At 45.0% G+C, this 14,055-nt stretch overlaps 1 protein-coding gene across 1 annotated transcript in view; it reads right to left on the bottom strand.

The window, feature by feature from the left end:
- fn1a (fibronectin 1a) overlaps positions 1–14,055 on the bottom strand; it is a 31,323-nt gene that overhangs the window by 8,775 nt on the left and 8,493 nt on the right. Inside the window, exons 10-32 of the mRNA XM_035175594.2 lie at positions 13,776–13,931; positions 12,875–13,003; positions 12,482–12,625; positions 9,034–9,155; positions 8,714–8,882; positions 8,177–8,362; positions 7,939–8,067; positions 7,596–7,685; positions 7,291–7,485; positions 5,575–5,853; positions 5,165–5,428; positions 4,409–4,503; positions 3,897–4,065; positions 3,712–3,798; positions 3,325–3,516; positions 2,504–2,776; positions 1,748–1,862; positions 1,552–1,628; positions 1,368–1,457; positions 986–1,252; positions 768–884; positions 373–537; positions 100–255 (exon numbers count right to left, since the gene is read on the bottom strand). Coding sequence (XP_035031485.2) covers positions 100–255; positions 373–537; positions 768–884; positions 986–1,252; positions 1,368–1,457; positions 1,552–1,628; positions 1,748–1,862; positions 2,504–2,776; positions 3,325–3,516; positions 3,712–3,798; positions 3,897–4,065; positions 4,409–4,503; positions 5,165–5,428; positions 5,575–5,853; positions 7,291–7,485; positions 7,596–7,685; positions 7,939–8,067; positions 8,177–8,362; positions 8,714–8,882; positions 9,034–9,155; positions 12,482–12,625; positions 12,875–13,003; positions 13,776–13,931 — 3,666 coding nt within the window. The remainder of the gene's footprint in view (positions 1–99; positions 256–372; positions 538–767; positions 885–985; positions 1,253–1,367; positions 1,458–1,551; positions 1,629–1,747; positions 1,863–2,503; positions 2,777–3,324; positions 3,517–3,711; positions 3,799–3,896; positions 4,066–4,408; positions 4,504–5,164; positions 5,429–5,574; positions 5,854–7,290; positions 7,486–7,595; positions 7,686–7,938; positions 8,068–8,176; positions 8,363–8,713; positions 8,883–9,033; positions 9,156–12,481; positions 12,626–12,874; positions 13,004–13,775; positions 13,932–14,055) is intronic.

Below are 14,055 nucleotides of genomic sequence, written 5' to 3'. Positions count from 1 at the left end.
AAATAGAAGAATGTGAAAACAAGGATTTAAAAAAACAACATAGATTACATTTTTCCTGCAGTGAAAATCTAAGTGTAATTTGTGGGAGAGAGAACATACCTGGAGCCACCACCTCAGTAAAAGATGGCCCCTGTCCATTTCTGGGGACCCCAGTTACCCTGTACCCCTTGATGGGGCCCTGGGCGGGGCTCCACCTCACCGTGACACTGTTGTCATCCAACCCTGTCACCTCCATTCCAGAGGGGGAGTCGACACCTAGTAGAGGAGACAGGAGAGATGATGAGAGGAGGAAGAGCGGAAACATAAGGAAACTGCCTCATTGCTAGAAATGGGTGAAACGCTGTTTTGCATCCATGATGTGTTTGTGTATACCTGTTTTGTGTGTGACATAGATCGGAGTGCTGGATGCGGGGCTGTCTCCTCTACCAGTCACAGCATAGACAGTGACGGTGTAGTCGGTACCAGGCGTAAGGTCAGAGATTTTGGCGGTGAACTGAGAGCCAGGTACTGTGAACTCCTTGGGGTTACTGTGACCTCCTGGATAAAGATGAGCAATGGTAAAGAAAACAGAACTGCCTTTTAAAAGTCTGTAGACTGATGAACAGGTAACAGGAATCTTAACTGGAAATGGAAAGAAACTACAGCAACTATTAAGAACTTGAGAGTGAGGGCTAAACAAAGTATCTCGTATCGTATCATATTAAAATCGTATCGTATCATATTTAATCAGATCGTATTACATTGGATTGTATCATGTTATAGCTCACCTGTCTCTCCGTGGGTGATCCTGTAGTACCGCACAGTGACAGGAGGGGCGTCCCAGCGTACAGTGATACTGGTGGGGCTGGAGTCTAGCACTTCCAGGTCTGTGGGAGCATCAGAAACTGGAGAGAGAGAGACATAAAAAGACACACGTTAACATCATAATAGATGATAAAATGGTGAATAAGTGGCATAAGTCAAGCATTAAATCGAGGTTTCATACTTGTCTTCTGTTTCCCATCGAGCGGCCGGCTCTCCTGGGTCCCGCTGACTGCGAAGATGTTGACCAGGTACTCAGTGTCTGAAGCGAGGCCTGTCAGGGTGAAGTGGTTCCTGGAGGGGGGCAGCCTCTCGTCCTTTGACCTCCCGCCGGTGACCATCTGGTAGCGGATACGGTAACCGGTGATTTTGCTCTGGGGAGCGAGCCAGTGGACGGTGAAGGAATTGGTGAAGATCTCAGAGAAACGCAGGCCCACCGGTGAATCCAGAGCTGGAGATGCAAGGGAAAATATTCAGAAGATATGTTCTCATCTGTTTCTTAGATACCAGAGGGGAATTTCTGGACCGATATTATCTCATTACCAAATCTGAAGAGCACAACTCACTTGTTTTCTGGGTGCCGACAACAGGCGAACTCTCTCTCTGCTCATAAACACACACCACGCTGACCAGATACTCTGTGTTAGGCAGCAAGTCTGTGCAGAGTGGACAGGAAATAAACACAAATGTAGTCGTCTGTTTTTGTATTTGAACATCGAGGTCAATACTTTGTTTTGTCCAATAACTTACTCCTCAGCACCACGTTGTTATCCCGGCCTCCAGCACTGGTCTCTGTAATATCATCTTCATCGTCAATGGGGTGATACCTGAATAAATAGGAAGAATTATATGTGGATGAACTTTTTCCTACTAAAAATCGACATCCGTTCGAGAGGACATCTGAATCTGATATTTAAAATAATATTGAGGGCATTTCTTGTCGTACCTGATGAGGAAGCTGTTGATGTCAGCAGAGTTTGGGACGACGGGAGTGACCCATGTGACTTCAATACTGTCAGGCCCGACCTCGCCGAACTGCAGATCGGTGGGGGCAGGTACAGCTGAAGAGAGGAGAGAGCAAAATGATTCAAAATGTTATCAAAGAAAAAAATGAAATAACTAGAAGAGAAAAATATTATCATCCTTAAAAAGGGAGTCTGCTTTGTGTGTGTGTGTGTGTGTGTGTGTGTGTGTGTGTGTGTGTGTGTGTGTGTGTGTGTGTGTGTGTGTGTGTGTGTGTGTTGTGTGTGTGTAAATGTGTGTGTGTGTGTCTGTGTGTAAATGTGTGTCTGAAGATTTACGACATCTTAAAAGTGAGAGAACAAGCAGTGTTTGCATTAGGGGCAAAATTGCCTCAGTGGGATAAATCCCCTCAACTAAAACCAGATGTTACACACACACAACAACACACAACAACACACACACACACACACACACACACACACACACACACACACACACACACACACAGACTGAGGATTATTAAACTGGTAACGCAGCATGCAGAGTAATTACATCAGCAACTTTCAACGTTTGACCTAAGAGCCATGTATTGGGGTTTATTAGAATCATATTAAATGATATACCCTCTGCAAACACAGCGTGCTCACTCACAGACAACACAAATCACACAACAAACACACAGTTGGGTACAGCTGATCATAACTAACGACAATGAGAGTTGGGGAGTTTTGGATCTTACAGGTATGCTGCGTGACCGTGGTGGGCTCGCTCTCGCCGTTCTCCGTCACCGTGATCACACTGAAGTCGTAGTCGATGCCCGGCTCCAGTCCATAGACGGTGTATTGGCCCGTGGTCGCCTGCACCATGTCCTCAAAGATGGGCACGCTCTCGCCAGCCGCCACCACCGTGATCCTGTAACCGGTGATGGCTGTGGTGTTGAGCGGCGACCAGCGCAGGCTGATGGTGGTGTCGCTCACGTCCTGGAAGCTGAGATCTGTCAGCTGCGGGACTTCTGGGTAAGTGGAGAGAGCGTGTGGAAGGAGGGGGAGAGGAGAGAAAGAGAGAGAGAAGACGGAACACCAAACACAGAGGCAAAAGTGGAAGGAAAGGGGTTAGAGGCAACACGTGGAAGCAGTGGTTAAAAGAGGCGAGGACAACTCTTCTCTTCCATTAGGTTTATATATTCAATATATCACAACTATGGAAGAGTGAAGGTCTATAAAGCTGCTTTTCCTGGTATATATTACTATTTAGTGAGATTTTAGCTACTAGTTATTCAATGAATCTTCTCCATTGAATTTCTCTTAAAATATATACCAAGGAAATAAAGCAATAATGTTGCAAAACAGTCGCAGAGCTGTTTTCCTTTTTCCATTAGCTGGTTGGTGATGAGTTAGAGCAGCAATGCTAACAGATCTATTATCTGTTGAAAGAAGTTGCTTCTGTAAACAACATCTTGGTCTTACCTGTTCACGTAGGAACTCATAAAACTCAGTATCTTTTCCTTGTAATTCATAATCCATTGTCATTGATCAGCCATTGTTCTCATTCACATCTCACCTGGTGTAATGATGGTCGATACGGGGGTGCTCTCCATATCATCCTTCACCGTCACAACACTGACGTTGTACTCCACTCCAGGACTGAGGTTCTCCAAGGTGCACGAGTTCTGTCCCGCCTCCACGAACTCCTCCACGCTGTTTCCTTGCTGCCCATTGGTCGGAGTGCACATCACTCTGTAGCCAGTGATGTCTTGAGGGGGAGACATGAGCGACATTTAGCTGTAGTTTGATTATGTATAATTTATTTGAGTGTCTTGGTATGCACATTTGTTTGTGTACAAGCGTGTGTGTGTGTGTGTGTGTGTGTGTGTGTGTGTGTGTGTGTGTGTGTGTGTGTGTGTGTGTGTGTGTGTGTGTGTGTGTGTGTGTGTGTGTGTGTGTGTACCTGGTGTACTGGCTCCACTCCATAGCACAGTGAGCTCGCCAGTGTTGGGGTTAGACTCCAGGTTGAGATCAGTGGGAGGAGACAGAGCTGGAGAGGAAGAGGAGGAAGAGGAGTCAGGGGAGGAGAAAAACAAAAGGAAAGGCAGATTGAAAATGTGGCATGGGAGGAATAAAAGTTATATTTACGCGTGACAACACGGCGTGTGATTGGCGTTCCCTGCTCGTGGCCGTTGATGACAGGCTGGACACTGTAGGTGTACTCCACGCCGGGTGTCAGGCCGGAAACGTAAATGCTCCCTGAGTCAGAGGTCACGTCTCTGGGGGCTTCTCCGCCCTGACTGGGACGTACTGTCAGCTGAGAAAGAAATGAACACGAGAGTCAGAGAGACGGAGGGACACAGGAAGGGGACGGGGCGGGTAGGAGGTAAGGGTCGGAGGTCAATGTTTTCCCAAGACCATGGAGGCCGGCGGAACATTCTCATCTCTGGTGTGACATATTTTGACCAATCACATTTATCCTCGAGGCCTGAGCCTAGTTCCCATATCAGCAAACTCCAAAGGGGCCCAACACAGAAGTAAGTGATGTGCTACTAACAGCAAACACAGGGGAATACTGTATATAAGAACAATCACACAGTACAGTCTACATGTATATGTACATTACAAATGTGTATGTTATGTATAAGAAGAGAACGTACCTTGTATCCAATCTTGGGAACTGGATTCCAGGATATTATGATGGAGGTGTCAGTCACATCAGTGCTGAATTGAGGAGCGTTGCCCATTGGTGGAGCTGCAAACACACAGAGAGCACAAGTGGGTCAGGTTCAGTTTCGGTGTAGTACATTTACATAGTAGATGCACATTCAGAAGATTGCTACTTTATTTTCATGCAACTGATTCTATTAGAATCCGATCGATCTATCGGCCGATATGAAAACGTTTATCTTGCAGAATAAACAATACAGAGAAATTGTTCATTTTAAGTTGTTCCAATATCTATGTGTGTTTTCTTTATATTTGTAGTTAACTTTCATAACTACTATGGTTAAACTGTCAAATATCAAGCCTAAATAGAGATTAACAGTGTGTCACTGGAAGTAAAATAGTTCCTTCACTCTTAAAATAATTAATTGTTTTATGGTCACGACTGATCTCGTAGCCGGTCGGCCTGGTCTCAGGCTTTAAACTCTTTCCTGTAAGGATTTTATGAAATGTCAATTGAGAAAATAAATGTGAAACGTACTTCCAGAACCAGAGCTGTTCTGAAGGTGGGCAGTCACAGTTATGCTCTATTACATTTCTTTGTCATAAGGGTTTGAAAGAGACATCTGAGGAATCATTGCCAATATCTTCATCAGAAATTGTTTACTTCCTTCGATAGGTATCGGACCCATAATAAAAGCGCATTTTGGGCATGTAACTTAATACTCATTTTTATATCAGATACTCACTCGTGGTAAACACAGCGATCTGTCCTTCCCCCAGCGTGGTGTCTTGCTCGCCGTGCAGCGTGACGATGTACTCGGTGTCCGGCCCCAGGTTGAGGAGGGTGTACTGAGAGAGGCGAGCAGGCAGGCGCAGCTGCTTGGGATTGGAGCCCTCGGCGGTGAGGAAGAGACGGTAGCCGCTGATTGTGGCTCTGGGGGCGAACCACAGCATGACGGCACTGTCCTCGGTCACGTTGGTGAAGTGGATCTCTGTGGGAGCATCAGGCTCTAACAAGAGAAACATTGATAAACACTGTTAGATGTGGGAGAGTTTGATAAAAATAAAATTTTACACAAAACACAACCATTTTCCAAGGCACATCACACGTTTGTAGTTAACGGATTGGTGTGTGTGTATTCTCTGTTGGACTCACTGGTAGTTTGCTCGCCAATCAGAGGCAAACTTTCCTCTCCGTTGTGAATGGTGTAGACGTTGAAGCGGTACAGCGTTCCCGGCTGTAGGTGTGTCACTTCGATGTAGGAGTTTTGACTGACAGGCAGAGTCATCTCCCTCTGAGGGGAGCCGGACTCGTCAAGTGGGACGGCGGTGACGCGGTAACCCGAGACGTCAGTGCCCGGGCCGGTCCAGGTCAGCACGATCTTTTTATCGGTCACCTCGAAGAACTGCAGGTCTGTCGGAGAAATCACTTCCTCTGTGGACAGGAAACCGAAGTCTTTCTTTAATCTCCATTTAGATTTTACTCAGAAGTTCTAATGATATTGTAGAGTCAGTGTATTTTGGCAGATCAGAGACGCAAAAGCAATCACGTACAGCATTTATCAACAGATAATATGTCCAAACATGACATCCCATAAATCCCAATGAACGCTGCTCACCCAGTGTGTATGGTTAACCCATAATTCATGTGTATTAATGCGCTTTCCTTTCTCTGGCTTAACCAAACATGCATCTGTAGTAGATTCATTTCAGTACTGAGTTCGTCTAAACCCCACTGGTTTATCACTGAATAGCTGGAATAACTCTCCTGCAGCTGTTAGAAATAAACTTGGCGGTTCTGTGGAAACGCATGTTTCTTAACTGCATGAGGGAAGGGCCCATAACTCACCACAGCATAAAATTAAGTTTAAGTTTAGATAACAGCATAATGTTTTGATACTATCCCTAGTTCAAATATATCTCAGCTTTTTTGTCAAAGTACAAAGCAAGTACCTACTTAATTTTTACTCAAGCATAATGTGTACTTTTACTCAAGTACATTTTTTGTCAATTTATTTGTACTTTCACTTCAGTAGAATGTTTGAGTACTACCTCCACCACTGAATGAAATAACGATCCTGTGGCAAGTGCAGCTCTGACAACTTGTATACGTCTGCCACAGAGAGGGAGATTTACTCCAAATATACCATCACCTACTCTGAACTAGGTTATTTGCATGTATTCCATTGTACTGTACAAACAAGCACACACACACACACTTTTCCAGCATCTGCTTGACCGACCCAACAGCATGTTTCGACCTGGCAGACGGACACTGTTTTACATAACTACAGCTGAGCAGAATTAGAGCACAGCAGCTGTGAACTCAATGACTTCACTTTCCATTAGAAAACTCTCTTGACTTCTAGTATTGAGAATTGAAACTTCTCCATAAAGAATCGCTAAATATGCCACAAGACGACTCGCAGGTTGATTTTGGAGGGAGAACTTCAACTAAACGTCATATGAACATACAGCTGGAGCTAAGGGGGGATGTTTAAGGATCAAAATCAAAACATTGGCAGATTTGTGGTCCCTGCACAACAAATCCTACTTGGACAAAAGAAGGGACCCATGTCCCAAAGCTTATTAATCTTTTCATCTCACATATTAAGGGCCAGCAAATGTAAATTCTAATCTCTTTGAACCAAGACAGTTGTTTTGGTAAATTTTAGTCAATACCACTAGATACACAGACATTGTAAGTACGAATAAAAACATAAAAAATATAAAAGAGACTTCTCCAGAAACCCTTCCCACTGTTCGAAAGACTTTGCTCGACAATCTCTCTATTTCTCACATTCAGTCACAATCACAAACTCACAATAAAAGATACACAGATTAGTTGTCGGCCTTTGCACACATCGTTTACCTGGCGTTGGATCTCCTGCGGTGTTGACCTGCACAAAGATAGGCTCGCTCTCCAGGCTGTCCTCCACGGCGTAGATGCTGATGTTGTACAGCTTCCCAGGTCGGAGGTCGCTCAGGGTCACGGACGTCGCCGTGTCGGGCAGATTCAGCTCCGTGCTCTCACCTTCCAGTGACGGCGTGTAGACGACTCGATAACCTGCGTGCAGGAGGAGACCGTAAAATTCATCGAGTGCAGGCAGAGGTTCAAATTGGCCACAGGGAGGTGATCGATTTTTGGCTGCAACTGACGATATTGACGTAACTAACCTGTGATGGGAGCCAGTGGTTTATCCCAGCTGATCACAATGGAGGTTTCTCCCACCTCCTCCACTTCATGCTCAACAGGAGCATCAGGAGCTGTGGAACAAATGAGGTGTAAGGTACTGGAAGGAAAATTATAGCCGCAGTTTATTTTTTTCTTGGATCCCTTGATTTACACTCGCTGGCACATCGTTAACTCGATTGATTGCAGATGCAAAACTGTATTTCAGTCTAGCCGCAGTAATTCTTGTGCCTTAGATGAGGAAGGGGAAAAACAGCCGAGAAGACACGTGGACGGGAATAAGAAATAAGAGGAAAGAGGAAAGAGTGTGTGTGCGCATCGTCTCACCGGTGATTTGTGAAGTAGTAAGAATGAGGTTGTCATTTCCAGTATCTGTGACCTCATAGACGTTGACAGTGTATTTCCTCCCAGGAAGAAGCTCATGAATGTTCACTGAGGAAGCTGAACGTGGAAGATCTAAGGGAAAAAAACACATTATTATAAAACAACTCAAGCATCAGCAGCTAAATAAATGCAACAACACACATATATTTGATGCTATGCACATGTATGTATCTGCAGTTACCTAACACCATGGGTTGTCCTGTGCTATGCCCCTGCTCACTGAGCTCATACTCCACTCGGAAACCAGAGACTGTGTCGGAGGCGGAGACCCAGGAGACGACAAAGCTGCTGGAGGTAATTTCCGTCACCGACTCGGAGATGTCGATCACAGGCGGAAGCTGGGTGGTCTCCCCTTGTGATGTAGCCACTACAGGGGGACACACATATGGAAAACAAGAGTTGGCTACCAGACAAGACTGTCCAGGAAACTTATCTCACAGAGGACTTCCAGGAACCAAACAGAATTAAAGAATAATAGAAGAAAAGATTGTGCTTTTATGGTGTTGCAAGCACTTCCCCAGACCCCGGTTTACAGTATCATCTTCCAAATTTTGCAAACCAGCAACAGTGGATGAGGTTAGACAAACATTTTTGCAATGACGTGCAGAAGAAAAACATCCGCGCCTCGAAGGCCAACATGGAAAAAAGCAGCTGAGTGATGTGGACACGGTTAATACTGTCGCACAATCAGTGTGTTTTGCAGCTCGGCCCCACTCACGTGATCCATATGTGGTGGTGAAGTCAAAGCGCGTGACCTCTCGCTGTCCAAACCGCAGAACGCTGACCAGCTGACCCTCGTAGGTGATGCCGGGCTTCAGTCCAGAGATGGTGTAGGAGTTCAGATGGCCAGGGATCATCACCTCCCTCCACGGGGTGTGGGTGTTTTTCTGTAAAATGGGATGAGGGTCGTTAGAAAAGGAGAAGTGAGGGTCTTTCAAAGAAGTTAAATATTAGATATCAAAAAACCAGGCCAAGAGAGATTGGTTAAGAGGAGAAGTCAGGTCTTTGTAAACTGTGATGCACGATCAGAAAACTCACCGCCCTCCACTTGAGGATGTACTGACTGATGTGAGCAGACTGTGGAGCATTCCACTGAATGGGGTGCGAGTTGGGCTGGTTTCCAGATTCTGTTATGAGCACCTGAACAGGACGTTGACCACCTGAGAGCGAGAGAGAGAGAGAGAGGGAGAGAAACACAGACAGAGGTGTAAGCAAACCAGTCTCACTGTTGTACTGGTCAGAGAGCGATATTATGGATGGCGCGAAAGGAATTAGTGCTTTTAAATGTAGAATAACTTAACTCCAACACAGTGACAAATCATTTGAAATGTCCCAAAAAACCTGCACTTTTACATAACCCATCTTTACACTGAGTATCACTAAATGTGCAGCAGCTTGTTCCCTGAGCAGAACACAGAAGGAGTGAGGGGGAAAAACCAGCACGTCCCTGTGAGATTCCAGCATCTCTACTTTCTCTGCTCTGCAACCTTCTCTATTTCACCATGTTCCTAACCTCCCTGTTCTCTTGGAAGTATTATGTTGCTGCAGGAATAGTTTGTGTGCAGTGAATCAGCATTTAACGGTCACTTTACTGATCGTAAGTATGAACATAATAAACTGACTACACAGTAAAAAAGAAACGTTACTGTAAACTATCTAACTGCCTCTTAAAATCTATTTCGAACCTCTGTTAGGACTGTGAATAGAACTAGATATTTCAGTACAAGACAGGTTTAGCAGTCTTTTTTATAAAAAACTTGTTTTCTTTGAAAAACACTTACAATATATAATACAATAGCAAAAAAAGCTATGGGAACGAAATAGATTAATACAGTTGAATCCATTGTCAAATAAACCCTGAAACATTGTGGACATATATGGTTGGTTTGATCAAACACTTGCAGAAGCATCACGCAAGAGAATATGACAACTTTAGAAACAGCAAGCACCCAAAACGAGAAGTATGCTGGGATAACAATTGTTGAGGGCCTTGAAGAAGTGCAAGAAAACGCCAAAACATTTTATGGTGTTGGATGAAGTTGGTGTTGGTGTTGGATGATCAGGTTGTAGAAAACCGGGTTTTGATACCTAATTGATCTCAAGGCCTCGCTGCAGGCTGCCAAACATTTAGCAGCTGCCTTTAACATTTGGGAACGTCTGTTGGTGGATTCCTTGGGAAAGCTTGCAGTGGTGAGTTGTGCAGCTGACAGGAGCTCAATGAACATCTGACTGCACTGGACAGACCTGGGTTCTGTGCAGCTTCCAGGAAAAAGTTTACCAGACAACTCACATATCTGAGTGTGCAGGTTGAAGTAACAAGCAGGTGAGTGGATTTAAAAGAAGAAACCTGATATCAGCACGAGCTCACAGCCGCAGACTCTGTACTCGTTTCATTTCTGAAACGAGGGTATCAAACCATCTCTAATGCAAACAGAGGTAATTTGGCGAACATAAGCTGTGCTGATAGAAACTGGTAGCTTCTATAAAGAACTGAGGTTTTCGGACCATTTTTCCAAATAGCAGATCTGTAATCCAAGTTTCTGAGCAAGTGGCTTGGTTAACCAGAAGTCGCTCGCAGATACGCAAACCTCAAAAACAATCTGGGACCAATTACTGTCTATTACAGACCCACAGGCCACTGGCGAGTGGAAGGGCTACGTAGAATCAGATGTGGGACGTGCATGGAAACGGAAGCCTGCTTGCAGTGGATGCATGTACGCACACACACACACATTCTCCCGGCATTATATGCACATCTGTTTAACTCCCAAGCCCAAACATACATGCACAAACCCCCCTTTACTTTGCAAACCTAGACACAACAATCATTCTTGATGACGGTAGATGCACGACAAGATGGTGATAGTAAAGGGAAGTAATATTGAGAGTCATCCTAACAAGAAAACTGCCCCGAAAGATTAAACTAAAACCCAAACAAGGAGATGATAACGCAGGTGGCAGAAGGTAAAACATTTTTTTCTTACGAGATCTTATCAATGTCTGAATGGCTGAATCCGGAGTTTGGCCATTTTTACCTTTTATGGTGTTTTACTCAGTAAGTTGGTGTCTGGATCTGCTCCTCACTGCCCTTAAATCTCAGTATGCTGTGTTTTGTAAGTCTAAGCACACACACACACACACACGCACGCACACACAGCATGTTCACAGCTGTTTGCCATTACGGCCACTTATGGCAGAACAGCGCCCTACATTTTGTATCTCCCGTCAACCTGCTTCACACACAGAGGAACGGTTCGATGTTCCTTTCCTTAAAACTAGTCAAACCATAGGACTGCACTTTAACTGATGTATAGCATATGCATGTGTCCTATGGGATGTGTTACAGTGTTTTTTTCTCCTTGCTCAAAACACATCATAAACTCACACCACAATCTTGATCAGGAACTAGGGGGAAATGGGGCGAGGAGGGAATGGGAGGAGAAGGAATGGGAACAGCTCTAAATGTTGTGCTGCACTGGCAGGACTTGGAACACAATACAACACACGAGAGCAACAGTGGAAACGCAATAGTTGATAAGTTAACAGGGGTTGTATCAACTGTAAAAGTCCAAAAAGGGTGGAGAAGTCCAAAGGGGGAAAAAGCCTGGAAATTTGAGTTGAATTGAGAAAGGAGGCTGAATGACAAAGAAATAAAAGCCTGAGACAAACCATCTTACAAAGAGGTTGGAATCAGTGATGCTATCTAGCCCGGCTTGCTTTCAAGAAATGAGGTAACTTAACCATCATGGCTAGATACAGACATGTTTCACTGAAGCATGACACCATTCTGAGTGATAAAGACATGAAAACCGATAGAAAAAAAATGCATAAACTTGAAAACTGTTGCTGAACGAGCTTTAACACACACACACACACACACACACACACACACACACACACACACACACACACACACACACACACACACACACACACACACACACACACACACACACACACACACACACACACACACACACACACACACACACACACACACACACACACACACACACACACACTGCAGTGTGGTGTTCTGTACAGCTGAAACAGCACAGGGGATGTACCACATGCCAGCAAGAACAAAGGGCCCCTGAGTGGGGGGTGTATTTGTAAAAGAGGAAATCACACACACACACACACCCCACCCCTGTCTGCTTCACATCAAAGTCTCGGGCCTCATTTTGGAGGTGTTAAGCAAACAATTTGCACTGCAAGAAATGAAGCACAATTTGTAACTTTAACTAATTTCCTCCCATCAGTGTTATCGGCAGCGTGTCTGTGTTATATCTACTGTGAACATGTAGTCAGTTCTGTACAAACATGGCTTTACAAAGACACAAAGCCTCAACAGCTTCAATAACCAAATGAAGACCTAACAACCAAACTGTAAATATTTCAGGAACAAAAAAAGAAAATAGTCAAGATTGTGATAGAGAATCTAACTTGTTTAAGTATATTTAGTTTGTAAATGTTAACTTCTTACCAGGGTAAGGCTGCTGGGGCTCACAGCTCAGCTCTCCCACACCGTTGCCGAAGCAGTAGCACTTGTACATGATCCCGTGGATGAGTTTATCCCAAGACTCTCCAATCTTATAGAAAGCTCTGGTCTCTGGCTCCTGGCACTGATCTGTGGGCAGAGGGGAATGAAACCAGGTCACACAACAGGGTCCACTGATAAGAGCATGGTTTTACACATGTGGAACTAGAAATGCATGTATTGTCCAAATAGCAAAGTTTCATCTGACAGAAATTATAAGCGAAGTTCAAGTAGATAGAAACAAAATAGGAGTTTAGACTGCATAAAGGTTCAGTTTAGTTTTGAACTTTTCACATGTTACACCCATTAAGATGTCAACCTGTAACATGGTAAACTCACCGATGGCGTCGCACTTCCAGCGGCCACGTCCCTGTCCGTAGCAGGTGCAGTTCATGGTGTATCCCTCTTCGTGTTGCTTGGTGAAGGTCTGGTTCACCTCATAGGTCAGAGTGTCCACAATACACTGGTCTGCCACACACACACACAAACACAAGGTATGTGACGTTGTGCACAACACGTCCAAAAAGAAACCTCTCTCCTCTGAACACGGCACCGCTTGTGCACATCTGCTCCACTGAACGCTGTGTGTGTGTGTGTCTGTGTGTGTGTGTCTGTGTGTGCGTGCGTGCGTGCGTGCGTGCGTGCGTGCGTGCGTGCGTGCGTGCGTGCGTGCGTGCGTGCGTGCGTGCGTGCGTGTGTGTGTGTGTGTATACACGGGCTGCAGGTGCATCTGAAGCCCCTTAAAGTGCAGGTGTGCCGGCTCACTGCTGACCTTTTGGCAGGTGAGTGATTATATGACACGTGACCTTTCACCTCGTCACTCAGAGAATTCTAATATTACTCTGTAATTATGACGCCACACACGTGGACAGAAACACTGCCGGGACAGACGACACCCAATCATTAATTCTGGTTCCTCTGGGTAAATGGGAAATTACCTATTCGTATATATATGAACTTTGACCCACCCTGGGGACATTTGCCTGCTTTTGTCAATGTGTGACTTTGCCCTATCGACCTCTCAGAGCTTTTTATAGTACGTACATGAGTCGCATTCACACAGCGCTTTTATACACAGTGCTTTTCTTGGTCATGCCACTCATACACAAAGCAGTCAGGGGCCTTTCGGGGTTCAGTATCTTGCCCAAGGACACTTTTGGCTAGTGGACAACCCGCTCTACCTCCAGAGCCACAGTCGCCCCAACTAACAAGACTGTTACAAACACACACAGATACACACCTTTGAGCTGGGAGTAAGCAACGCAGCTCCACTCTCCTCTGCCGTTGCCGACACAGGTACACCGCATCATGTGACCCAGGACATCGTGGCGTTTGTCCCACTGGTCTCCCACGCGGTACATCACCCCTTCGTTTGCCGTGCACACCTCTTCGTGGGCTGGAACACACACGCGACAAAACCAGTTAGGAATGCACATATGAACATTTATATAGTTTGAACTCTGAAATCTTCTTTTTTGTTTTTTAATTCTCCTGAAATGTTCGATACATTTGTCTGGAAA

The sequence above is a fragment of the Hippoglossus stenolepis genome, chromosome 13 (assembly GCF_022539355.2).
Source record: "Hippoglossus stenolepis isolate QCI-W04-F060 chromosome 13, HSTE1.2, whole genome shotgun sequence".
In the NCBI taxonomy this organism is placed as follows: domain Eukaryota; kingdom Metazoa; phylum Chordata; class Actinopteri; order Pleuronectiformes; family Pleuronectidae; genus Hippoglossus; species Hippoglossus stenolepis.
This window is presented reverse-complemented; position numbering and strand designations above follow the sequence as displayed.